The sequence below is a fragment of the Ammospiza caudacuta genome, chromosome 10 (genome assembly GCF_027887145.1).
Source record: "Ammospiza caudacuta isolate bAmmCau1 chromosome 10, bAmmCau1.pri, whole genome shotgun sequence".
NCBI lineage: Eukaryota > Metazoa > Chordata > Aves > Passeriformes > Passerellidae > Ammospiza > Ammospiza caudacuta.
In genome coordinates, this window is record NC_080602.1 from 26166760 (window position 1) to 26193787 (window position 27028).

At 45.0% G+C, this 27028-nt stretch overlaps 1 protein-coding gene across 2 annotated transcripts in view; it reads right to left on the minus strand.

Moving 5' to 3' along the window:
* Positions 1-27028, minus strand: part of MEGF11 (multiple EGF like domains 11) — a 189305-nt gene that overhangs the window by 17341 nt on the left and 144936 nt on the right. For both annotated transcript variants that reach the window (XM_058811484.1, XM_058811483.1), the window contains exons 13-19: positions 18766-18912; positions 16118-16252; positions 12613-12741; positions 9311-9439; positions 8491-8619; positions 5875-6003; positions 5502-5735 (exon numbers count right to left, since the gene is read on the minus strand). In XM_058811484.1, coding sequence (XP_058667467.1) covers positions 5502-5735; positions 5875-6003; positions 8491-8619; positions 9311-9439; positions 12613-12741; positions 16118-16252; positions 18766-18912 — 1032 coding nt within the window. The remainder of the gene's footprint in view (positions 1-5501; positions 5736-5874; positions 6004-8490; positions 8620-9310; positions 9440-12612; positions 12742-16117; positions 16253-18765; positions 18913-27028) is intronic.

A 27028-nucleotide genomic window follows, 5' to 3' on the forward strand; every position in this document is an offset into this window, starting at 1 on the left:
TGACAGTCCAGCTGCTTTGCAGGTGAGGGGAGGGAGGCAAAACTCAGGAAATGCATGGGCTGCACCACAGCTGCCTCCTTGGTTTAACCTATGGAAAAGCCCCTGGGCAGTCTTGTACTTGAAACAAATGAAAGCTTTTTGTTACAAAACCAGGAGTAATGTTAGAAATCAAGGTGCTATAACTGTACCAAGGAGTCCAAAACGTTTTCTATTGTGTGCAAAGGATTTTCAGAAACCAAAGCTGGAGCCCTGAAAGGCAAACCTGGGCAGTTACATTGTATGCTCAGAGACATTTTATCTATTTCCTCAATTTAAGTTATAAACACATTTACCGAGCAGAATAATTTACCAAGAAAGGCATCATATTTATAGTGGCAGTTCTAATGAAAACATCAATCCCAGTCTGGTTCCAGCTGCATAACAAATAGATACATATTTCAAAGTACCATCAGGAGAAGAGGTGGAAAATTCCAACTGGAGCAGCATCATTTAAACAACGAGGCCCTGTAAGGAGCAAATGAAGGGGCTTTGCTAAGGCATGGGCTCAAACTGCAGGCAGAGAGGTTGGTTGTGGGGAACACGTTCATGTCAAAGGGAAATGAAGTGCTGGGCTGGCTGCTTGAGCCCATCTCCACCTTTACTGGAGGCTGGCAGCCATGGGTGAGGAAGGACAGGGACTGGGGTCCCCAGCACCATCACCTCCTCCCCTTGCCCTCTGCATTTGCCTCACTCTGAACATGCACTTTGCTTTGCTGACATCTTGTGGAGATCTAGATTGAGCCTAATTTACTGCAGAATATCCTGTTTCCAAGAAGTGGCTTTATCTGCAGGGTGTCTCTTACATAAGGGCCGTGGCTCAGGGGAAGCTGCTCCTGCATGTGCAGCTCTGACCAAGCACTGCTTTTCTGCTGAAACATGCAATGAGATTTTCGAGGTCAGATCTGTTTTGTGGTAAGTGCCGAGCCTTTGAGTCCCAGCTGTTTGCCAGAGTTGCTGCTGACAAATGATCTCAGATCAGGATGTGATTCCAGAGCTGAAGCCTTTGCATTGAACATCTGTCAGCCAGGCTGCCAGGGCTCTGCCATCTCCCCCAGCTACAGCTCTGTGACATTCACAATCAAACCAACAGCAAACACACCTCTCTTGGGGTCTGCCAGTGGGAACTGGGGCTGGAACCCACCCCTCATGTCAGTGTGTGCCCCCCCCCAAGACAGCCTTGAGCCTGCTTGGGGGTCTTGGCTCAAGGGCCCGTCCTCGCTCCCCACAGCCCATGGTCCCAGTTAAACAGGACACTTGGATCTGTCTCTGTGCTCTGAAAGTGTTGGTGGGGTCACCTCTGCCCTCTCCCTTCCCTTCCCCACTGGCTGTGGGCCAGGACCAGCTGGAAGGAGCAGCAGGACCCTGTGGCTCTGCAGTGGGATTTGAGGTCCCCACTGATGTCACCGGGAGCCACCTGGGACAAGGTGAGTTCTCATCCAGCTCAGCTGGCTGGGGCTTGTTCTCTGCACCCAAAATGAGCTGAAATAAAACTCTACCAGAGTGCTCTACTACTCAGCACAGTGTTGAATTAATGATTCTGAGCTTGTACATATCCCCCAAAATCCTTTTCCCCCCCCTTGCACACAGCACCCTGAACTCAGAATTACTCCTGCTCCACAGTTCCCTCTGGTCGATACTTAAGTGGCCACCCAGGCTGATTTACCTTGATAGCACAGTCCATTTTCTACACATTTATTCATGAAGCTCTTGTAACTGCTGGCTGGAAATACATCAAATTCAAATCTAATGCTATCCCTGTTTAAAAAAACAACAACAAAAAAACCCCCAACCAACAAAAAATCTCTCTCTTCCCAAAGGTGAGAATTTTATCCTGGTCTGAACAGCAAGGAAAGACTTAAATGCCTAAAGGAAAAGGAATTGGACTGAGCTCCTGCTCTGAGCCTGGGCTCTGGGGTGCCACAGAGAGCATCAGTTCCCATCCTGCAGGACAGCACTGTGGAAATTGGGCACCAGCCCAGCCACAAAAAAGGGAATAAGTGAGCACTTTGCAGTACATACAAACCCAGACTTCTCAACTGCTAAATGGAGCTGCTTCCTTCTCTTTGTGTGGGTCTTCTCTGCCCACACAGTGTCAGGGAGACGGCTGAAGGCTCCAAACAGGAGGGTTCACTCTGCCACCTCCCACTACCCATCATCTGCAGATCATTTCTGGAAGCGTCTTGTCTAGGCTTCAGGATCCATGATGCTTTATTTGTGGTAGGCTTTGCTTAGCTCTTGGCTCTCAGCAGAGGATTCACCCATACCAGAAAGTTTGCTAAGACCTTGACAAGACCTCAAACATCAGTTCAGCCCATGGCCAATCCTTGTGAAAGTCCCACTAAGGAATCTCTGCTGCTCTCCAGCACTGCCACACAGTTTTCCCTCCTGGCCCTATCTCCTTGAACTAAACAACCTGCTCTTCAAAATCTTTTTTGGATGTAGTGCACTCTCAGGCTGGGGAGCACCATTTTGATTTCAGGCTTATTTGGGAAAGTTTGCTCTTGGATCCATGTGCTGTGGATAAGCCCTCCCAGAACAGGTGGTTTTCTGCTCCTCTGGCTGCTGGGCAAAGTGTGTGTTCTGCTGCCACATCCTTCATCCACAAATGCAAAAGAGTCCAAGGGCTGCCCAGGGGGTTCCTCTTCCTCATAATCTCTCTCACACATATGCATGGATTATCAGCCTCACAGGAGCTGAGGACCTAAAGACCAAAAACATCCTCCAGAAATAAATGTGCTGGAGGAAATTGCTGCCTGCAGGAGCTGGGGATCTGTGTATGTGACTCTATTCAGAAACAGCACCACCATCACCCAAGTAAGAGTAAACAGGCAAAAGAACAACTGGTGATTCAGGAGAGCCATAATGTTACAAACCACAGAGGGCTGGATGCTGCAGCCACCCAGGTGGAATTCTTGCCAAAGTACCAGGGTTTACATGGGATTATATTCATTGGGCAAGCACATCTCCATGGTATTCTGCTCTTAATCCACAAGCAAACCTGCAGGTAAAGCTTGGAATCCCTGTTCCCTCTATGCAATATTGCTGCTGATGCCTTGGGAAGGCTGGACAGAGCTAAAGAATAAAGCAGGGATTTATTGACAGGATCTCCTCCATGGATCCACCTTGGGCAGCACCAGAGCCCAGCCAGGGCTGCACCCAAGATGAACCAAAATGGCCCCAAAATGCACGGCCGGGCACGGGCTCTGTCCCTGGGATCAGCTCTGCTCCATTTGCACCTTGCAGTTCATTGTCCCATTGCAGCTTGAGCCCAGGCAGTCCCACCCTGCTTGTTTTTCTCTCTCCAGCCCACGGGGTTTGTGCTCCTGGGCTGAGATTTGGGTCATTTGTGCTTGGTGCCCAGCTGGAGCAGGAATTGTTTTGTGTCCCTGCTCTGTGCACAGAGCTCACCATCCCCTGCTGTCCTTCAGCATCCTCTGTAACACACCTGCCCTCAGACACACACGTGTTGTCTTGCCAGCCACATTTTCCTTTTCTGTGAGCTTGTCTCATGTCCACCTCTCCCCTTTCTGCTGAGGGAGGTGCCATCAGCACCTTTTCCTGCCTCTCTGCTACACGGAAGAGAAGCAGCATTGGTAAGGCCAAACTTGGGGCAGTTACTGAGAGTCTCAGCAGGGGAATGTACTGGAGGACAGTCAGGATTTGGCAGGCAGTTTTCAGAAGCTCTTGTCTAGAATTTTTAAATGCCCTTCTAAAAATGGCAAAATCCAAAACTTGAAACAATGGTGGTACCTGCAGGCAATTTATAATGAGCTGAAGATGGAGCAGTGTGTTTCTATCTTCTTAGTCTTCCTCTGCAAGCTCAGATGGCAGAGTTTTCCAAGGGGAAGAAGGAAGAAAACTGTCCTTGTGACCTCCAGAAAGAGATGCCTGACCCCACTCTGCTGCAGCTTCCTGAGTGATCCAATTGCTACTGCTAGAGGGACTGCACAAAGAAAGTAAGAGGAAAGAAAAGGCCCAGTCTCTGCACCCCCATCACTGAGTGAGGGGAACAGGAAAGAACCATCATCCAATTCCTTTCTAGAGAAGCCCATGAAACCCCCCTGACCTGGTGCTGAGTTTGTGAGGACCTGGTATTCAGGGTTTTTACAAACTGACCTGACACAAAGCAGCAATGCCACAAGGGCAAGAGCTAAACTCCCAGCCCAAGGACCAAAAGAGATCCCAGGTTCAGTGCAGATGAGGGGTGTGATCCCTCAGCTATTTAGGATGGGCAACTTAAGCAAGAGCCAGCAAAGCTAAAATTCAAAAATAAGAAGGAACGAAAGGAGCTCCATGATAATTTCTCCCCCCATTTGTAGCTATCAGAAGAAGGAATGCTCTACTGAGTGGTCTAGAGATGAAACTAGTCAATGGTGCTCGGCAGAGAGCCATGATGTGGACACACCATGGCACGAGGACTGAAGTCACTGTGCCATGAGAGGCTCCAGGACTGAGTTCCAGGTATTACAAGCATCACTATCATTGCTTAATGGGAGAGGTTCTTTCCAGGCACATCCTTGGCAGGGAAGTCCATAAAAAGCTTCCAGCTGTGCCACCCTGAGACCGCAGAGAAGCCAAGAGGCCTCGTACATTTAGAGTGGAAAGCAGAAAGGAAAAGGCACTGCAGGCCTGGGGCAGCAGAGCTGCTGGGCCAACCTCTGCCTGCCCCAGGGGCTTGTGTTTACTGGAGCTGGAGTTTCAGCCATTTAAAAGGATGAGAAGAAGTCAGAGGGCAGTAAACCCTGAGAAGATCCCCACTGAGACAATGGAGAAACCAGAAGGAAGTAAAGCCATCTCCTGCCTGGCATTGTCCCTAATATTGGCCAGAGAGGAATGAGTAAAAATGACAGCATTGAAAAGGAGATCACATCCTCCAAAATTTAGACAATCTGTCAAGAAAAGCTGTTCTCTACAGCAGGAGCAGAGGACAGAAAGAAGGAAGAATGCTTTGATCCTGAAGAGCCTTCCTCTTCCTCTCTCCTGCTTTCCTCAGCTCCTGGGAAGACAATTCCCACCAGCTGCCTACATGACAAGGACTGGTCTGCACACAGCAGAGAGTGACAACAGACACCTCAAACCACAAACTGCAGCACAGACAAAACCAAAACCTTATGACTGACCCAGCCAATCCCATTTTTCAAACCAAAAAAGGCTTCCCAAGGTTTCACAAAGGGAAACATCTCTGCACTGCAACAGGAATGCACATGACTCAAAATTCCATGCAGCATATTTCCTGCCTAGGTATATCCCATATAAACTTCCACACATAAAACAGCTTAAATCAGTTTGATATTTGCTTTCCTGTCCCATTTATGTGTTTAAAGATCACGGCATTCTGAGGAAGAATGGAAGTGTCATTATTTTTGAGGCTCAATAACACATGTTACACATCACAGAAACTTGTATTTCCCCAACAGACAGGAATATGAGTCTGGATTTGATTAACATAAAAAGACCCTTACCAGAAAGTGAGTAATCTGTATTAGTCATCCTCATGGCTGGAGTGTAAGATACACTTGGCATGTCATGGCCCTTCTCCTTCTGTTTCCGTCGATACCACACAAAGAGTGCCAGCAAGACCATAATAATTAGAAGGAGAATAATAATTCCAATGATTGCTCCCACTGAGTGCCTCTCTGATCCAAGAGCTGGGCTAATTTTAGTATAGGGGTTTAATTCTTCCATCATAAGAGCCGCTGTTAAAAGTAATTCATAACACACTGTAAATTGAATCGTGCATTTCATTTTTGAAACACTGTATTTTTTTAAGCACATCATTGGAGAGGGGGAAAGAGAGAGGGAGAGAAGGATTTTACAGAGAGAATTCCACTGTACCTTGATCACATCGGATTCCTTTGAAGCCGGGACTGCAGTAGCAAGTGCCTGTGACGTGGTCACATGTTGCATTGTTCATGCACTCACACAGTTGTTTGCAACCATAACCAAATGTTCCTGGAGAGCACTCTGGGGAGCCAAAGAAAAACATTGCAAGGAATTCTTCTGGTTTTGGGAATGGGCACAACATTTGCCATGGGAAATCTGGTAGAGAAGTCTCCCTGGTTTTAGGATCTCTAGGATAACACCTTAATGTGAAATTATTATTAGCCTAAAGCAGGAGCTAAATGCATTCTATGTGCAGTTTGCTACTTATTAAACTGTAACTTTCTGGAAAATTCATAGAATGAAATCAATGATAGGTACAAAGGCTTTAGAAGACTTGATGTATATTACAAATGTTCAGAGTTTAACAGAGCTTGAGCTCAGAAGCTCCAGACAATAGAGCTCAGCATTCTTCACCTTAACTTAACCTTAAAAACTTACCTGTTTTTTTTTTTTTTTGAGGGGAGTTGCAAAGAAAAGTTTTAAAGAACATTTATATGAACCCTACAGCCTTTACCAAACAAACCCCACGTGCTTTCCTACCCATCCCTACCAATGCCAGGATGGGCACTGGTAGGGATGAGTAGGAAACAGAATAGGATAGGATAGAATAGGAATAGAACATTGCAGGTGGAATTTCAGAACTGAGCATCTGAATGGTTTGATTTGCTCTGCTTCAGTGTCAGGGTTCCTAATCCAGAAGGAATTTCTATCCTGTCTTTGTGTTTCTATCAAAGACTGAGTGTCCAGCTGAGAAATTTATTCATACAATTACCATGATGGGCTATTACAATAAATCTGTAGGCAGCTTACTGTACTTCTGGAAGCACTGTTCAAGAATAAATTAAAAGAAACAATGTCTGTCGCTTACTTCCATGGAGAAGCTGCATTACTGAGAACATGCTCCCTTGCTATGATCCTGTGGAATATATTGTTCAATATGTGACTCCTTGTGTGTCACTGCAAATGTTTTTCATTGCATGACAACACCTCCCCAGTGTCAGCCTCAAAGTAGCTTCTGGTAGCCAAAATTTAATATTAAGTACAGAACCATAGCCAGTATCTGTTTATTGATTTGCAGTGTGCATTAGAATTGTATATTTAATCTGTTGGTACTCAAACAAAGAAAAAATAAAATTATTACAATTAATGCTCATTCTTTTATTAGCCTGCAGCCTACTTAAAATGAATAAGGCCTAAATTTTGGGACTGCACCACAGAAATGATGCCTGCAATTAAGCATTTCATCTGCAATGCAGTGTGACTGCCCATTCAGCAGGATTTGGAGAAGGAAGGAGCCTTAATGAAGAGATTCTTTTAGATTAAACAGTAGAAAAACAAGTAAATAAATACATTTGTAGTTTGGATAGAAAAGAAAGCCTCAGGCTTTATACAGGGGTGAAATCATAAAGCAGCTCCTTGTGTAAAATCTGCTATTGTGCAGTTCTTTGTGGGATTCTTTAGTTTCCTATTTTGATTGTGGCTGCAGCGAAGAGCATCCCCAAATTCCACTAAGCTGGCCACTTACAGAGTTACAGTGGTGCCATGCACAATCCCCCAAGAGCACACAAATTTGGCCCTGAGATATTCACTTTGCTGAATTCAAGTGTGTGCAAAAACACATTTATGAATTAAGTTACATGCACAAATACTTCCATAAAGTTCCACGTAGCAAGCTACAGTTAAAAAGCTTTCCCTTGCAAATCTGTCAAGAATGTTACTGAATTTCCTTCCTCCCAAAAAAAGTGAGGGAATCCTGTGGAATGAATGCCTTGGGAAGATGAGGTGGATTTCATCTGTGTTTAGAACCCCAGTAAGTGGGTGAGAATTTCCTTGTGAATTACTGCACTGGACAAACACACACACAGAGCACATCCTCTTCCCAGGACCCTCATTCTGTGTTCTTCTAAGAAGCCATTTGGCACAGCCTGCTAAATATTCCAGTGGGGCATGGACAACAATTCCAGGAAGACATTCCAGATCCCTTGCAAGGGAATTGAGGCTCATTGGGGAACACTCACTGCTCAAGCTAAACACAGACCCTTCCCAAAATGGCAAGCAACCTTGTTTCCCTTGATCTGCTTTCACTGTAAAGATGAATTTTTGGTCCATGTCTACATCATAACTTCTGTGGGAAAGCCCCATATCCCCAATATTCTTTGGAAGGCAGAGAGCAGAAAGGACTTGTTCCTTTTAACCCTTCTGTCTTTATGCACTGGGAAACCTGGGGCTGCTGCTCCCAGCAGCTTTAACAAGGCCTGAGGCAGCTTTAGGGCTGGGTGTGTATTAATCAGGTACAAGTTGTTGGGAAGGCCCTGAGTGCAGTGATTTACTTTCTCTCACCAAACTTTAGCCTGGGAATGAAAGGCCCAATTTGCAGGGATTCACTGAATTTCTTTATGCTCAGACTGTCCAGTTTTCCAGGGGTGCCCTCTCCTCCCTATGGATTACATAAGGTGCCTGAGGTCATTGTCCTGCTGACATCAACACCTCATTTAAGAGCCAGTTTGTGCAAGGATTGTGAAGCACCCCCTCTCTGGAGAAGGAGGGCACCGAGGTGGCTGCACTTACTCTGCTCACACTGCTTGCCCGTGAAGCCCGTCCTGCACGTGCACTGCCCGCTGATGTGGTCACAGTCAGCCCCGTTCTGGCACTGGCACACATTGGCACAGTTCTTCCCATAAAAAGCAGCTGGGCAACCTTTCAGCAAGAGAACAAGGAAAGAGTAAGAAATAAGCTGAAAGTCAAACTCAGATGTGTTATCAGCACAAAGTATGTGGGCGTATAAATCAATGGATTTCCAGCCTCTGTATATTTAATGACATTTACTTGATGGTCTAAATGCAGAGATACTGTGACAGACAATTTTCTTGAAGTAATGTTTCTCATCTTTACAGAATTGCCTCTGAAGTGTTTCAGAAGAATGAAAACTTGACCCATCTATACAAACTACATTTTCAAGAAGTGAAAGAAGATGCTAAACAGAAACTCTCTGCAAGACCAGGGATCAATCAATTATTTGCAAGTGAAAGAACCTTCTTAAAAGGCTCACCAGAATTGGATCTCCTCTTTCATACCGGTAATTTGGCACTAGGGTGAGAAATCTCTACCATTTTCCTAAATCAGACCATAAATACTGGGGCATTAACAAGCAGGGACACTGACTGTGCAAATTCTAACAATGAATCAATAATCTAAATTATTTTCCCCTCCTTTACCGAGCGCCAAAGGCATAAAAAACCTTGGAAAGCTTCAGGACTGTTTTCTTAGGGGTGATGTGAGGTTATCAGGAGTAAGGAGCATGTGGTTTTCCAGGGAAACTGCAATACTGGGAAGAAACACGAGGTAGCAGCACATACTTTGACAGATTCCCTGTCTCTGAAAGGCTTACGCTGAGTGCAGTAGAGCCCCGTCCAGCCATGAGTGCATCTACATTCTCCATCGTAGGGGCTGCACAGTGCTCCATTGTGGCAGTTGCATGAATGAAAGCAATCAGGGCCCCAAAACCCAGCGGGACAAGCTATGAAAATAAAAAACATTTGTCAGCCGACAAAAAAGAAAGCAATGATACTGTGTTAGTGCTGTGGAGGAGCAACAATAAAGGGAGAACCCGTGAGACATCAGCAAAGCAGAACCACACACTGACGGTGACCAGTGCTCCCTGCACAGTGACCAGTGCTCCCTAGGCAGTGACCAGTGCTCCCCAGGCAGTGACCAGTGCTCCCTAGGCAGTGACCAGTCCTTCCTGGACAGTGACCAGTGCTCCCTGCACAGTGACCAGTGCTCCCTAGGCAGTGACCAGTGCTCCCTGCACAGTGACCAGTCCTTCCTGGACAGTGACCAGTGCTCCCTGCACAGTGACCAGTGCTCCCTAGGCAGTGACCAGTGCTCCCTGCACAGTGACCAGTGCTCCCTAGGCAGTGACCAGTGCTCCCTAGGCAGTGACCAGTGCTCCCTGCACAGTGACCAGTCCTTCCTGGACAGTGACCAGTGCTCCCTGCACAGTGACCAGTGCTCCCTAGGCAGTGACCAGTGCTCCCTGCACAGTGACCAGTGCTCCCTGCACAGTGGCTGGTCCTTCCAAGCCACCATTGCTCTCCAAACTCTGGTGCCACCCTGTAACCTCTCCCTGGCACAGGGATTTCTAGCAGCAGGTTTATGAAGAGGATTTTGCCCCTCTGCCCTGTTCAGGTGAGACCCCAGCTGCAGAGCTGCCTCCAGCCCTGGGGAACAACAGAAGGATTTGGAGCTGCTGGAGCAAGTGCAGAGGAGGTCACAGAGATGCTGCAAAGGCTGGAGCCCCTCTGCTCTGGAGCCAGGCTGGGAGAGATGGGAATGTTCAGTTTGGAGAAGAGAAGGCTTTGGGGAGACCTTAAAGCCCCTTCCAGGGCCTAAAGGGGGTCCAGGAGAGCTGGAGAGGACCTGGGACAAGGGATGGGGGGACAGGACACAGGGGACAGGGATAGATGGGATATTTGGGTGGAATTGTTCCCTGGCAGGGTGGGCAGGCCCTGGCACAGGGTGCCCAGAGAAGCCGGGGCTGCCCCATCCCTGAAGTATCCAAGGCCAGGCTGGACAGGGCTTGGAGCACCCTGGGATAGGGGAAGGTGTCCCTGCCCATGGCAGGGGTGGAATGGGATGGGCTTTAAGGTCCCTTCCAACCCAAAGCATTCCAGGATTCTGTGACTCCATGATGCCCTGTGTGGGGCAGGAGGCAGGATCAGGTCTTTGCTGTGACCAGTGACCCTCAACACGACCCCACTCTGTGCTGTGGCACTCTCCATGCCTCACTGGCATTATCTGTGAGGACAATTTAGGCAGAGTTGCAGGATATAGAGGTAATTTAATTTTCTTTTTGACATGCTGGAATTCTTGCATAATAAAGCCCAGCTATTCAGGTTTACTTTGCTATGCAATCAACCACTAAAATTACCACATTCATTTGAAGCACAGAGTGCTACTCCAATCATGAAAAAAATGTAAAGAAAACTTCTTCCAGTATGAATTCACATCCACAAATTCAGATTGCTATTGTTGTTGGGGGGCTAATATTAAATTAAAATCTCTAGGTCTATTTTATATTTCAACAAGTACAATATTAATACATTAAAAAAAGTTATTGTAAGCCTCCCTCCAAAAATGAATGCAGTAAGTTACTGTTATTAGTGCCAGACTAAAAGATCCGAAATTATGATAGGCCTTCAATATAACAACTATATTTTTGCTTTAAAAAGCACTTTCCATTGCTTCCTGCTAAAGCCATGAATTAATAAGGCACAGTTCCCAGGAAACCTGAAAGTACAGACACCAGGTCTATTTCCATGGATGCCAATGGCTCCATGGATGATAAATGGAAGTTTCTGGCATTTGACAGACACCTCTAAAGCCAGAATGAATGGCCAAAAAACCCTGCCATGACGTAAATCACACAAAAGGTCACTGGACTCACACAATGTAAAGCTGAGCAGGATTTGGCCTGAAGTGTTTGTGCTATAAGCAACCAGAAATACTTTTCCAATGCTCTTCTAAGGCAGAGCTGCAGGGGCTGTTAGTGAATCCAGAACTGGCTCTGGAGTTGGAGCTAAAATTATCTCCTGAGCAGCTCCAAGCCCAGGTCATTCCAGGTTAACAGGAGCACAGGGCCAGAAACAGCCGGGGAGGGGAGCCCAGGTGCCCAGGGAGCCTGGGGTGGGACAGGGTCACACCTTGGGAAAGGTTCCCTTTCTGTGCAAGGGGAACTGAGCAAGGAGCCACGTCCCCCTCTGCTCATCCAGAACCCAGAGTGCCCACAGGCAGGTGCTGCCTGCTGAACTGCTCCTGCTGGCCTGGCCTGCCTTGCTCTGGAAGGAAAAGCACCTTTTTTCAAGGTTAACAGACACTAACAGACATTTCCCAATTAGATGGCTAAATATAATGAGGAATATGTGCAGCTTTCTGTCTTTTTTCCCTTTTTTTCCCCTGCTGTTTTTGAGTGACAGCAATATTCTGCCTGTGGAAGACACACAATAAAAGCAAAATTACAGCCATCTGTTTTTATCCGATTCCTGCTTTATCACTCGGAGTTTAATATATTTTACTCTGGAATGCTGTCTAATATGCTAGTTGTATCCTGAATATGAAGTAACATTTCTGAATGATCGGATATTGCCTCCCTCTGTGATCTAGCTTCAATTAAGGGATGCTCTCAGGAAATGACACTTTGGGATCAGCAAATGCCAATCTTCTACCTGGGCAATTTTCAGAAAGAAATCCTTCATCCCTACAAGGCCATATTGACTTTTACAATTAAATTACATTTAATAGAAATATTTCAGCTACCTAATTTCTCAATTCTAGGGATTTGGTACATGAAAACATTTACTGGTTAATAATGTCTAAATGTAATAGCTGAAAGAAAATTATTACAAAAAATAAATAAAAAGGAATCCAGCTAGAAATTAAAAGGGAGCATGGAGCTTTCTTTTCTGATAAGAGATTGACCTCCCTTTCCTGGAATAAAAGCCAGTCAGGGCTTCTGCAATGCGGAAACTAATTCAATCCAAAGCTAACTTAGATTAATTAATAGAAATCTGCTTTAAAGAGAGTAAGGCAGTGGCTGTAACACAACAGGGATTTCCCCAGAATCTAGCTTTCAGAAAGCCCCAAGCAAACCCAAAGTGGATATGTGGAGCAGAGGAGGAGGACGGCCCTTACTCTGGGAGCAGTCCGTGCCGATCCAGCCCGGGAAGCACTGGCAGGAGCCGTCGATGGGGTTGCAGGTCCCGTTCTCGGTGCACTGGCACACCTCAGCACAGTCCTTCCCAAACTTCCCGCTGGGACACACTGCAAACACAAGGCACTTTGCTGCAGCCTCTTCAAAGGGAATGGCAGGAAATCACAGGAGTCAACATTCAGCAGTTAGAGATAAAATTAATTAAAAACGCTTTTCTTTGGTGAAGCAAAATTCCTCTGGAAAGCAGGAAAAGTATTCAAGCCCATTTTGCTTGCATCCCAGGAGTGAAAACAATAGGAAAAAGTCGTATCAAAATCCATTTTTCTGCTGGAAAATGAAGCTAATATAGTCAGAAGATTGCAATAATTGAAGGGCAGTATGGAAGGATTACAAGAGGAGAGACAAAACAGAGAAGAGGGACCATCACAAGAGGAAGAGAACAAGAAAACTTTAGGAGAATTCAGTGAGTAGCAGCCACAAGTGAGTGGCTGGGACTGATCTGGTTTCCAAGGATTTTATCTATATTTATATTTATGTATGTTATATATCTGTTTGACTGAGAGCTGTTTAACAAATGTACTGCATCCCGACAAAATCAGCACCTCTCCCTGTGTGTCCACCTAAGTGAAGTTGGAAGAAAAGGAACTCTCAATTTTTTTCCAGAGTCATCCTCTCACATCCTAAGCACAGCGACAGGAAACTAATAGACATGTAGATCTTCAACCTCCCACCAAATTATTGGAAATCTTTAACGTTAAAGTTGATGGAAAGCTCTGCTCAGTAACAAATGAAATGTTTCATTTCTGGGCTCTTATTGGCTGTGTTCCCTGACAAAAACAGATGTATTTTCAAAACAAGATAAAACATACAGTCCATCTTTGCAAAGAGGCTAACAAATGGAACTGGACTTGGATCCTGGTAAATAATAGCGATGTCAAAAAAGTGATTAAGGCACTTCCCTGAATTATGCAGCTGTTTCACCACTCCAGCCTCTCTCACTTTCTCAAAAGTAGTCTCTGCAGGTGACCTCAATCTATCCTGACTGTGAATCAGCCACAGATTAAAATCCTGAGCTGTGATTCATTGGCTTTTATATAATATGCCATCCTCTGCTCTTACAAGAGCAGAGTATTGTTTTCTGCTTGTGTTTCTATAGACTATGGACTTATCTGTAGGAGTGGATAAAGTTGGGTTTGGCTTTCACACTTTGAGCTAAACAGAACTGTTCCTAAATGAAAAGAGATAAAACTAAACACAATACACAGCCAGGATGGAAAGAATACACAAAGAGAGAAGGAAAGCAGAACCCTGCTATCACAGACAGCAAAAACTGAACTGATCTGTCAGCCCAGGCTCCTGGACAGGACAGGCCACACCATTATTCCCTTCCAGTGCCCTGCAAGAAGCAGCTCCAGGCACTGTTTTATGGCATCTTTGAGATGGAGATAAGCAACAGCACCTCGATGAAGGCTGGGGAAGGTATGTACAAAAAATGGAATTCTCAAAGGACTTCCTTTGGAGAGGAGCTGATTTGTTCTGCACCATGGAATACCGGTGGATCAGGGCAGGATCTGTGATCCACACAGAGCTGCTGGCAAAGGGACCAGGTCACACTTTGGTGCACAGAGGCAGAACTGGCAGAGGGGCTCCCTCCACAGGAGCTCCCCTTGTCTCTGGAAATGGGATGACGCCCTCTGGAATGGCAGCACACGGGGATGACAAAATGGTTCTTCTCCCTAATTTAAACAACCTGGCTGTGGACTGACAGAGAGACTCTTGTGAAGATGTGAGATCCAAATCCAAGCATTTGTTAAATGTCTCAATCATTTTTAGAGAGCTGTAAAACAAGGCCTAATGCTGCTTTCTCCAGCAGCAGCCTGACTGTACAACACAGATTGGGATGTTAATTAGCTCAGAAGGCTCTGAAGTGAGACTCCCAAAGTCCCTGTGGGATGTCAGGTGTGTTCTAGCAGTGATAACAAGTTATTATCAACCCATCTCGCTCTGGGATTATGAAAGATATTCACAAAACAGCTGTTTAGTTGTTTGCAGCTTGGAATCCTTGGCACAACTGAGTCAACCTGTGCAGTTTTGGGGGTTACACAGCTCCTCACATGCACACACTGCTCGTGGAAGAATGTTCCTGCTGCCAATGGCACAAGGAAATGAAAATTCCAAAGTGAAATCTTCATTTCACGTTTTTCTAATGGAAAATTAATTAGCATTTTTCTTTCTACAAAATAAAGTTACATGTTAACTCATTATGACAAACTGCAACACAAATTGATTTTAATTAGGACATGAATATTTTAAGATTAATTTGCTAGATAGATCAACATTTCAAAGTAAAACCAGAAGTGCTGAACATCTGAGCAAAAATAAAATAGTTTTCTTAAGAGGATAATTAGACCTGCTTATGCTTTGAAATCTGGCTAACGTTTCACATAAAATGGACAAATGCACTGAAATACGTTCATTTTAATAAATTAATTAGTGTAATGTTTAGTTGACTATACAGCACAGGAAAAAAAAAACCCCATGGTTATATTTAATCTATGTTTAATGATTTTGGGTAAGTGCTGCCTGCAATCCCACCTTACTGAAAAGCAGGTCATTGAAAGTGTCATTCAGTTCTGGCAGGGGTGGTGACTTCACAGGGGCAGGGGTCACTACAAATCACTTCTTTTAAATATCTGTGTAGCAAATACCCACTGCAGTATGCAGCAACTGAGAGTGCAGAAGGCTGAGGGCTTTTGTGGGTATTTTTAGGATGAAAATGACACCTGGAGTTAAACGTGGAACTTTGAAAGGTACAGAAAGGCGATGGGTGTTTGGGGGAGCTGAAGTTCCTCTTCACTTGTGAAAATGAACTCCCTTCTCTGCCTCACTGCAAACTTTCCTTGTGTCCATGGTTTTAGCCATTCCCAGCCAGGTCCTGCACAGTCTCAATGAGGTTTGGTGCACAACTGGGTGTTGGGGATTGCTCACCTGAGCTGGCCTTTACCTTAACCAGAACCTCCCTGTCCTGCAGCAAAGATCTCAGGAAGGTGCTATCAACATTCAGGTGAGGACAGGCTGAGCAGCAAGAAAAATGAAGCCATTGGATGCTGATGTATTTACAGCCGGTGTCTCATTCCACAGGCATTTCAATCCAGTGTGGCAGAGCTGGATTATTTATGAAACCAGGAGCACATCGTATTTCCAAGAGGGTGACTGAGTACCTGTTTGCATTTTCCCTCGGAAGGAAAGAGTTTCTTGGGATCTAAACTGCAGAAAGAAGTGAAAAGTGCAGGGAGCAGGGGATGGGGCTGGCTCAGAGCAGCTGCGCGGGAAGGGAGGCGGTACCTTGGGTGCAGAGGGTCCGGGGAGGGGAAGGGAAGGGAAGGGAAGGGAAGGGAAGGGAAGGGAAGGGAAGGGAAGGGAAGGGAAGGGAAGGGAAGGGAAGGGAAGGGAAGGGAAGGGAAGGGAAGGGAAAGGGGGCCGTACCTTGGTTGCAGAGCGGCCCCGAGAAGCCGGGCAGGCAGTCGCACAGCCCCGACACGTGGTGGCAGGGACCATTGCTGTGCACGCACTGGGGACACGGCTGGCTGCAGTGGTGCCCGTAGAACCCGGGGGGGCAAACTGAAAACAGAACAAACCAAGCTGTCACAGGTTTTTCCATCAGAGCTTGAGAATTCTCTGTCTGTCTTAATCCCAACCTAATATTTCTTAATTTATCAAGCACAATTTAGTGGACAGCTGAAATGATGAGGCCTGTCGGATTGTTCCATGTCTAATAAAGTGCAGGCTGGTAAAACTGCTCCTGTGTTCAAACATTCCCACCTTCCTTCCTCATGGAAGTCCTTGGCTATTTAATATCACAGCAGAGTTCTCAGCAGCCTCCCTCTCTCAGGACACTCATTTGAGTCTCTCTAAACTAAAAACTTTGACAAAACAGGAGTTTAAGATATTTGAGACCCCACAGCAGATACGGTTAATAACACACATTCCAAAGATTTTAGGACAGGTAGGAAAAGAAACACTGGCATACATGTACAAAAACAGAAACTCAGAAAGAAATGGAAATTGAGTCAAGAAATCAGAGAAGGTGTATTAGGAAACAATATTTTATGTCAAAACCGTTATGCCAAAAGCTGATTTCCAAACCTATCTGGTGCAATGCCTGTGCTCAGCTGGGAGAAGCGACAGCCATCAAGTGATGAAAAGAAGCCAATAATGGTAATTATGTAACACCATACAAAATCACCTGATTTAAATCAGTAATCACATCAAATAGCTGAGTAAACTTGTACTGAATTGTGTGCTTATTTTGCCTAAAACCTGGATTGAAATTATTACAGAATTTGTACATCAGGTACAGAATCAGGATTATGGCTCAGTATCTCTTCTAAAAGCAGATTTTTGCTTCTAAGAGCATTTAGAGCGAAAAAGCATCCACTGTCCAAACATTCACTGCAATAGATAACACAAAGAAATGTTAAATTGCAGAAAGTGACAGTAAAAATAACTTTATATGTTTTTATTTTTACTCCTGTGATTCTCTGTTCTATAGTTCTGGCTCAGTGGTTACTAAATCATGTCTGTTCTATTTTTCCAGCAAATGAGAATTTTCTCATGGACTGTATGTTCTCAGAGGGTGTCAGGCTCTTACCCCACTGCACATTTCCAGCTGGAGCTTAGCTGACAGGTTGGTTGATGATGCAGTAGCTATAAAACAACCTGGATCATTCCTGGAGACATTTCTGCAGGCTTAAGAGCACTAAACCATCCCAGTGTCTCATGTAATCCTGATTACACAGACAGAACAAGTTGGCTGAGTATCATCTTCAGTATCATCCTCAGCTCTGCCTTGTAATAAAACAGCCTAAATCCTGTTTCTAAATGAATTTCTAAGAGAAAAATATGGATGATTTTGAGAACAAGCTTAGCAAGGTCTGCTTACAAGGTATTGAGCCTGAATCCCAGAAAAGAGCTGGAAGCAAGCTGGATTCCAAGCTGGATTCCCAGGCCAAATAGTCACAGAGGCAAGAGCAGAAGCATCCACAGGACCCCTCTGCTGTCACCCCAGTGGGGAGGAAAAGTTCTCCCCATCAGATCCTTGGCAAACATCCTCAGGGAGCAGCCTGATTCCTGGGCTTGCAAACTGGGCACAAGGGTTGCTCTTGTAGCCTGCATGCCTACAGCTGATAGAACTAAGCTGTTTTTTTTTCATCTCAGAGAGGTCAGGAACTATTAACTTCTGGAAGTTTTGCACTCTTAAGGTTTCAAATTTGTAAAACATTTTCTTCCTCATCTCCCTGAAGCTCTGAGCTCCACATTTTAGCCTTGGAGAGAGGTTTTACAGCTGCACAGATATGCTGAAGCACCTGGAAATTGGAGTTTATAATGGAAATGCTTATAGGCCATTAACTACAGCAGTGCTAGAGGTCATTGTTATAATGGCTTTAAATAAAAACTGTCAGCTACAAATTATTTTTAGAGATGAGTGTGTTCTAGTGTCAAGTGTAACTGGTGAAATCAAAGGGGATCTATGAACTGGCCATGCAGAATGTCTCACAGCAAGAGGAAGAAGAAGAAATGCTGAGCAGAAAACAAAGACAAATCCACTTCTTGTTTACATGGGAAGATGGTTGGTGTAGTGAATTAGGGTCCCTATGGGGCAAATGCAGCTTCCCAGATAAAGCAAAGGAGAGGATTTTTATCTGCTTGGTACATTTTAATATGTAGCAGCAGAGCATCAAACAGGAGCTATTTTGGGCTGCTGTGTTTCTTTTTCTGGCATACAAGAAAACATTGCCTTGTTATTTTGATGCCAACGCTCATCCACTTGTCATTATATGATGGGTGGTGGCTGACTGCTTAACAGGTCTGACTTCACTGAGTCCTGCCAGCTTTGGTTTGTAAGGGTGCTGCTCCTCCTTCCAGGTCACCTGTGACCTCCAGGTGTGATCAGAAGAAGAAACACAAGGCACAGCTCAGTGCAGGAGAGTTCTTGATGAAGGAGCCTTTTCCAGGCTCGTTTGCCCTCAGGAAGTCATGAGCTACAGCAGCTCAGAAACTGTGGATTTGTCTGCCTGGTGTCATAAAGGAGCATTTCTACCTGCCTTGCTTCTGCCAGCTATGGGAAATCTTACTTCTCTGGCACAAGGGCCCTCTGAATCCCGGAGCACAGTCACAGGTCCCATCCTCAGGGGAGCAGGATCCCCCGTTCTCACAGCTGCAGGAGATGGAGCAGTTGGGTCCCCAGCGGCCCTGGCTGCAGATGTTGTCACAGTGGATGCCTGAGGACACAAAGCCACACGTTAGGCTTCCCACAACTCTCACTCTGCTCATTGATCAAAGAAATGCTTGGTTGGACTGATGCCTCACAGTCCCCAGAGGGATCTGGGAAGGAAACAGCTCCTCTTTTATCTGCTTAATAAAGTGAAAATTAAGAAAATGCCAGAGAGGTGAATTCTGTAGGTGTCGGTGGGAGCCTGTTCAGTCCTCAGCACCATTAAAGAAACTCTGCATGTCATCCAAGAGATGAAGGTCAGGAATTGCTTTAAAGTCACAAAATAGCTCAAATAACTGGTCTGGAAATAGGCAGTTGATTGAAGCCTGATTACTTACCTGTTGTGAATTGGACAACCATAAAAAGAAAAATCAGGACTTTGCAAAAACATGTTCAGTATTTGGATTCTTGAACACAAGTAAATTAAACTCTATTTTGTGTTCTGTTCCCCTTCTGGCTTAAACCCCTGTGCTCTGGTGTTTTGTGCACATACCCCACAGCTACCCAGAACTCCCCAGTTCTGTGTGAATGAACTGAGTTCTGATCCAGCAAGTGGCCATATGTGAGCACAGGCTGAGCATTTGCATGTTAAATGGAGACTGAGAGCTGCCAATCCAGCTCCCAGTGCTCCCCAGGGTGCTTGTTTGATATTTACTATTGTGAGGAGCAAAGCTTGGAAACACTGAAAGGAGCACACAGCCAGGAAACTTAACACAAGGCTTCTGGCATGGTTTCAAGTGGCTTTGTTTAAACTGGTGACTTTTAAAAACAACCTTGTGCCACGGCTTGTCACATGTAAATGTAATTGAAGGAGGTGATCCTGCACACTGGGTCTGAGAAGCTCTCACTCCACTGGAATAAGGCAGTACCAATACCCACAATTAGTGGGGCTATTTGCATGATCAAGGGCTCCTTGGATGGGTTTGCAGAATCATGAACTAAGAGGGACAGTGAGCAGAGCCAGCTGCAGGGAGTGGCACTGGCAGGAGCATCTAAAACCAGCAGAAATGGATCAGAGACTGGCTTGGAAATTTTTCTTAGAACATGACCCCAGTGGGAGCCCAGGTCTGAGATTGGGGGGTACCCACACACCCCAGCTGGGCTTCAACACCAACCTCAGATGTTCTTTACTATCCCTGACCTGAGATGTTCTTCTCCATCCCTCACCTGAGATGTTCTTCACCATCCCCAGCCCGAGAAGCTCTTTACTGTCCTTCACCTGAGATGTTCTTTATCACCTGTGCCCATGTCCCACTGCTCAATGGGATCACAGCAGCCCAGGGGTTGGATTAGTGCAGCTCTCTGCAGAAACACAATCCCAACCATTCCCTCCACCTCTGATAACTTCATCTGGATGCTGGAGGTAATGCACTGCATTTGGGGAGCTGTGATCTGTACGGTCACCAAATTCTGAGCATTATTAAATCACCTGAAAGTCATTATAAATACACTTACAGTGCAGTTTCAAGTTGGTTTTATAAATCTCTGAAGTTAACACAGTAAGAAATACTGCAGAGCCAAAATTTCCCTTTTCTGAAGATTAATCATACAATTATAATGTCCCTTCCTAGAAAATCTTAACCATGTCTGGCAAAAGCACAGTTTGAAATGTGATTTCTAGTAATACATGATCTTAGCTTTATTTATAAAGAGGCATGGACCATTCTGTACAACTTAATAAAAACCACATTAAAATACAGTAAAGACTTAATACAAGCTCAATTCCTTCATATCCAAGTAAATAAATCTGAAAAAAGGGACTGTGAAAAGAGACAAGGAACATTTGTATTAGTAAAATCAAGAAAAAACATTATTTTAAGAAATTATTTTAAAGTCTTCCCTGCTCCCTTTGAAATCAAATATATCCTTGAATTACTTAAACAAGTGCTTTGTGTGTGCATTTATGTCCTTTATCCACAGTGCTCTGTAATTAAAAAGTCAGAAAATGAATTGTAAATAAATAAACAAATAAATAAATGTGTTTTGTATTTATGATCATTTATAGCCTTGAGTCTCAGTGTGAGTTCCCTGAACTGAAATTCAGACACAAACACAGAAAAATGTGCATTTTTCCTCCCAACTGCAGCATTAAAATTACAATTCTGTCATTGTGGATGGTCTATTTATAAATAGGGACAATTAAACAGCAATATTTCTTGTCTCTTTTGACAAAGTTTGGGGAAGAATGACAGTGACTCTTCTTGTGGAAGGTACCTGAATTTGAATGCCAGGGCTGTTCCTGCAGCAGAAAGCCCTTGCTTTGGTAATGAGTAATGAGGGATGTCTTCCCTCTGCTAACGAAGGCAATGAGTCATGGTGGAGCTGATTGTTGTAGCAAAAGGGAAAGGAGAAAAGAAAACCTTCCAGGAGCCACTGGCACCCATTCCAGCCCTTCTCTATTTGTCCATTTCCAGAAGACAACCGAGATGGTGCCGCAATCAAGTTTTATTACTTTTTATTATCCAAGTTAATTTTCACGGAAGACTTCATTTTTGAAGGCTCCTACATGCATTGAATTGCAAATATAAATGAGAAGTTAAAATTGCATCTGGACATGCAAGTCTTATGGAATTGTGCTGGAAAAAGCACCTTAATTTTACAATTCCCTAACCTGACAGCGTGTGAAGGGGGAGTCCATCCCTCCCAGCTACTTTACAGTCAGAGTCAGTGAAGCAGCAAGATTCTGTAATGTAAAACTTTAATATTTATTTAGGAACTTGCTGATGAACATTTCTGATAAGCAATTAGTTTTCAATTTCCAGAACTACAAGAAGTGCTGAAGTTGACACACCTCTGTACTACCTCGTGTTACAAGCACAGATTCCTAATTTATGAACAAAGTCCTGGTTTCACATGCATGGTGTAGAAATTAGAAAGACAACTATCAGAAGTCCTTGAAGCTGCAGGAAGCATTTCCATACATAAACTCTACTGCCTGGATACCAGGGAATTATCTGCCAGCCCGAGGCCGTGGTTCACAATTGCTGACACTGGTATAAAATTACACTTCCAAGACCTTTTTAAACAATGTTCTGGGGGTGAATTGTAAATGAAATCCACAAAACTTATAAAACTGTAGTTACCCACTGGACATGGGTAAAAGATCTGCACTTCTGCAGAAAGGCAGAGCCCAGGTAAGAGCAGAGCCCACTGTGCCTTTAATTCAGTCTGTGAAACAGCAGCCACCAACTCCCCATGGCCCAGCAGGGATTTGGGGTATTGGATTCCTGCAAGCACTGGCTGCTTTCCAGTGGGATTCCCTCTGGACTGCTCTGTACATTTAGCTGACAGTCCCAGGAGTGCCTTCACTCCCTTCTCCCCACACCAACCTCCTTTGCACACATGGTGGGGAGGAAAACCAGCCCTGAGGGCCTGAATTACAGTGGAAAACACAAACTGGGCTCAACTCAGCCCACCAGAGCAGTGACAACTGCACTGTTCCAAGGGAAAATCACACAGGAGAGCTGCCCCAAACTCCTGCCCCTCCAGGACAATTTCCTACCAAGTGTCCAAGCAGCTGCTGGCTGGGACATGGGGAATATCTGGGGTAACTCAGCCCAGGCTTCCCAAAGGTGAAACCATTTAGCTGGGCAGGGATCTTCCAACACAGAGCTGCAGACAATACTGATAAAGGAAAGCAGCAGCGAGAGAGGTAGAGGAGGAAGAGAATCCCAGAAGCTCAGAATGGTTTGGGTCAGAAGAGACCATAAAGCTCATCTTGTCCCACCCCCTGCCATGGGCAGGGACACCTTCCACTGCCCCAGGCTGCTCCAAGCCCTGTCCAGCCTGGCCTTGGGCACTGCCAGGGATCCAGGGGCAGCCCCAGATGCTCTGGGCACCTGTGCCAGGGCCTGCCCATCCTCCCAGGGAAGGATTTCTTCCCAATATCCCATCTAACCCTGCCCTCTGCACTGGGAAGCTGTTGATAGAAACCTGTGTCTGTCTTACATGGAGCAGTTTCAAGTTTGACCAGATGAAGTCAGTCCTTGTATTCAAATTTACAAATCAACTGTGATGGATTGATCCAACATCCATATAAGCATCAGGAAAAGGAGCAAGAAAAAGAAGAGGAAAAAACCCCCAAGCCATACAACTGGGATGTGAGGCATCTCTTGAAGAGCTCCTTCACAGGCTGCTTCTGTTAATAATCTTCAGTGGCTTCAAGTTTGTCAAAGTGATGCAGATTTAGTGCTGCCCATAACTACATCATGCTGAAGGACTTTGGAGGGTAAAATTCCTGAAAGCCAGACATAAGCAGAACTCCCTTTTTTCCCTCTCCAGCTTCTGCAATTGCGCTCGTGCTTGGGGATTACGTCTCTGGCTCTTAATAAAGCTGCCATTGTTTCTCTGCTGTGTCTCTGGATAGTTGGAAACTAATACTCCAAACACAATAAAAGAGCAAAAATGGACGGAATAAATGAGAACCAGTGGCCTGGTTTTGACCACTGCTATCCCCCTGACAGTAGCCTCTGCAGCAGTGCCCAGCATCTAATTATTTTTCAGGGATGTAGGAATGTGATAAATTACAGGATGTAGTTCCCTCCCCCCACATACTTTAATTTTACATCTACAAGCATATAACTGTAATTATTTCTCTGAATAAGGTCTTCAGCTTTTTTTTCCCCTCAATAGTCCCAATCTAAAGACAGATGCAACATCAATTAGGAATGACAGGAATGATTTCAGCAGACATTTGAATCCAACACAAACATTGTGCTCTCCTCCACCTGTCTTTCAACATGACATGAAGTCATAATAATCTCTTATTTCTGGCATTTGAATAGCTTTGGAAAGAGCTGCTTTTTATGCAAAAATAGGCACAGGATTTATGCAGGCAATGCTGTGGAGGTCTGAGGTTTGGTGAGTCACGCTTGGCTCTGATGTGGAATGCTGGTGGCTCTGGCAGGATGGATCCCGAGCTGGCTGGTACCTGCTGACAGTGCCCCCCCCAGCACACACCTCCAGCTGATGCTGCAGGGCTGGCTGGGTGGGAGGGGTGGCCAGGGGCCAGCAGGGAGCTGAGGGTACTGGCAGCAGGTGTGGGAATGCCTCAGTGGGCCTGACCCCTGGGCACACCCTCCCTCTGGTCTCTGTCCCCCTGCAGGGATCCCACTGGCAGCTCCCCCACCCAGCCCAGGGGCAGAGCCAGAGGCCACCCAGGTCACCCTGAATCCTGCCTTGGCCTCCTGGTTTGTACTTGTATTTCTGATAATGACTTCTATAATCACACACTCATGTTTTCTTTAACCTTATTCTCTTGTCTTTTCCTGATACTGTCATTGCTGTTACACTTCTGTTGTCCCTATAAATTCCATTTAAATTGTGTTTGAGGTTAGCTCCATGTGCTTTCCTAAGCAGGGACTCTTCTGCTGCTTCAGTCTCTAAGAGGTAAAAGACAATTCACTGAGAGCACAAGGAAGAACTGTCCAAGCTGTGGATCAGCTGCTCAGAGGGGCCATCACAGAGCACAAACAAGACTTCACAAAGAATTCTTGATGCTTTTCCATCACTTTTTGCATCTTTGTATTTTTTCCTACCTGAGGCAAACCCTGAAGTATTTGACTCAGAGCCAGTCAGAAGCACCACAGCACAATTCCTGACAGCTCAGCATTTAAGAATGCTGAAGAATGAGAAAATCAGTGTGGGGAGGGCAGCAGATAGAAGAAAACATAAAGGGATCTCTCATAAAATTAAATGGAAACATTAAGAATTGATGGCTGCTCATCTAGTCTGCAAATAAGCTATTTTTGTTTTTATATAGTGAAACTAAGCAGAGAACAGCAGCCACACTCACATTTTCTATGAACTTCTGGGGTGTTCTCAAATGCTTTTTTTCACTGATTTTTTTTCCAAATTGGTGCCATGGAGCCCTTCCTTCTCTTGCTGAGCATCATTCACCAGTGGATTCAGAGGGGCAACTCCTGAGTGTGATAGCCCATCATTCTAAATGAAAGCTCCATGATCTGGTCCTAAATAATGAAGAATAAGCCCTTCCCTGAAGCCAGTGAAAAATTCTACATTGTCCCTTCTCTCATCTGTGCAGAGGCGATTTATGCCCCCATTAATGGAAGTGTTTTCCTGCAAGTAATACACTTAGAGCCTAATGCACCTCTGTGGAGCTCTAATCCTACCCCTAGTTTTAATTATCTAGAGAAATCTCTAAGTATGAATCACCCAACCTGGGGAATTTATGCAATAAAAGCTTTAGAGGCAAGAGACCTACCTCACAAGAAATGAGGTAAGTCAAGATGTTTGCTGAAGTAAAGGATGATGTGGTTCCCTTTGCTCAGGGATTCTCCAGGGTGCACTCTTGCAGGGGAAGAGCTGCTCTGAGCAGGCAGGGCACACCTGCAGAAAATGGGGCTGAAAGGAGTCAAGCCCTACACAGCCCTGCTTCATCTGCAGAGCTTTCCTAATTCTCAAATGCTGGGAACAGCTTCAGGCCAGGAGGGAAGAGAAAGCTGGGGAAGATCTGAGCAGACCATCAGCAGGCAAACAGGAGGAACTGGTAACTGGGAAAAGCTGGAAATTTCCTGCTGGAAATGTTCAACCTCCTGAACTAAACCATGAGTGGAGAACAGCTGAGCAAGAGCTGGGGCATAACCAAAGCCTTTTGTGGTCAATGATGTTGAAATTCCACCCGTTCTCCTTGGTGTGGGAGGGGAAGGAAGATGGTTACAACATTTTTCACTGCAAACTCTTCCATTAATGACATAATGTATCATAGAATTGTGGATGGTTCAGGCTGGAAGGGACATTAAAGCTCATCCCATTCCCACCCCATGGCCATGGCCGGGACACCTTCCCCTTTCCCAGGCTGCTCCAAGCCCCATCCAGCCTGGCCTGGGACATTCCAGGGATCCAGGGACAGCCCCAGCTGCTCTGGGCATCTGCGCCAGGGCCTCACCCTCACAGGGAAGGCAGCATAAAGAATATTTCTGCTTTTTCTACTATCCAATCCAACCCTACTCTCTGGCAGTGTGAAGCCACTCCCCCCTGACCTGTCACTACCTGCTCCTGTAAATAGTCTCTCTCCACTATATAAATATATAAATATACACACACCTCATTTGAGCTTGCAGGCTGTTTTCTGAGCACTCTTCCCTCTCCTCCTTTCGCACCCAGCACGCCAACAGCCAGGATTTAGTCAGCTGAAATGTGCACAAATAATTTTCCCCACTTCTCGCCCACATTTATTTATAGGTGACTATTGTACACACAGCCAGGCTTATATATAGAATGTCTCTGCATGAAAATGGAAAAGGGTTGGGTACCTCAAACGTCAAGTCTCATGTTGCTAGAGCCCATTAAATTAGCATCTCCCACGATGCCATCCAAGCTCTATCTTCTCTCAGAAATTTAAAAGCTGTCCTTTATTAAGCAACATTAAACCCAAAAATAAAAACAAAGATAAACACACTTGTGTATCTTCTGTTTATAAGATTATTACTGCAATGATTTGCATGCATGTTGAAGTTTAGCAGTAGCCTTACTGCAGCTGCTAATTATAGTCTGAGGGTCTGATCCAACTCCCACTGAAGGAGTGGCAAAAATCCAACTGATTTCACCAAAGGTGAAATAGATACAAAATCTGTCACAGGACAAACACAACTAAACCTCACTCAGATGAAAATCAGGAACCCCCCAGACACCTGCCAAGGAAGGCACAGACATAATTAATGTCAGGACATCAATGAAATCTTTGATATAACTTCAGAATTAATATTTTTGAAAATTAGCCCTATATCAGCAGGAACCATCCTTAAAGGTTCCTGTCAAAGAGAGAATTTTTAAGCATGGCCTGACATTAAAATCTTATCAACTCACTTGAAATTAAGTCAATGAAAAATTAAAGCTAATTTCTAATAAGCTTATCTTACATTCATAGACTAAAGGGCACTTGTCGAATCCAGAGAGTAAGCACACCTTTCATATGGAAAAGATTTTCACACTGGAAAGGCAGAGGCCAGGAGAGAGGCTGAAATGCACCATTTTAGACTGACTCTAGAAATTTCTAGTTTTCCTGTCCATTTAAAGCTAATGTAAGGATACAGAATAATCACAGAAATAAATTATTAATTTAAAAATCTGGGATAAGACTGCCAGAAGTGATAAATGCAAAA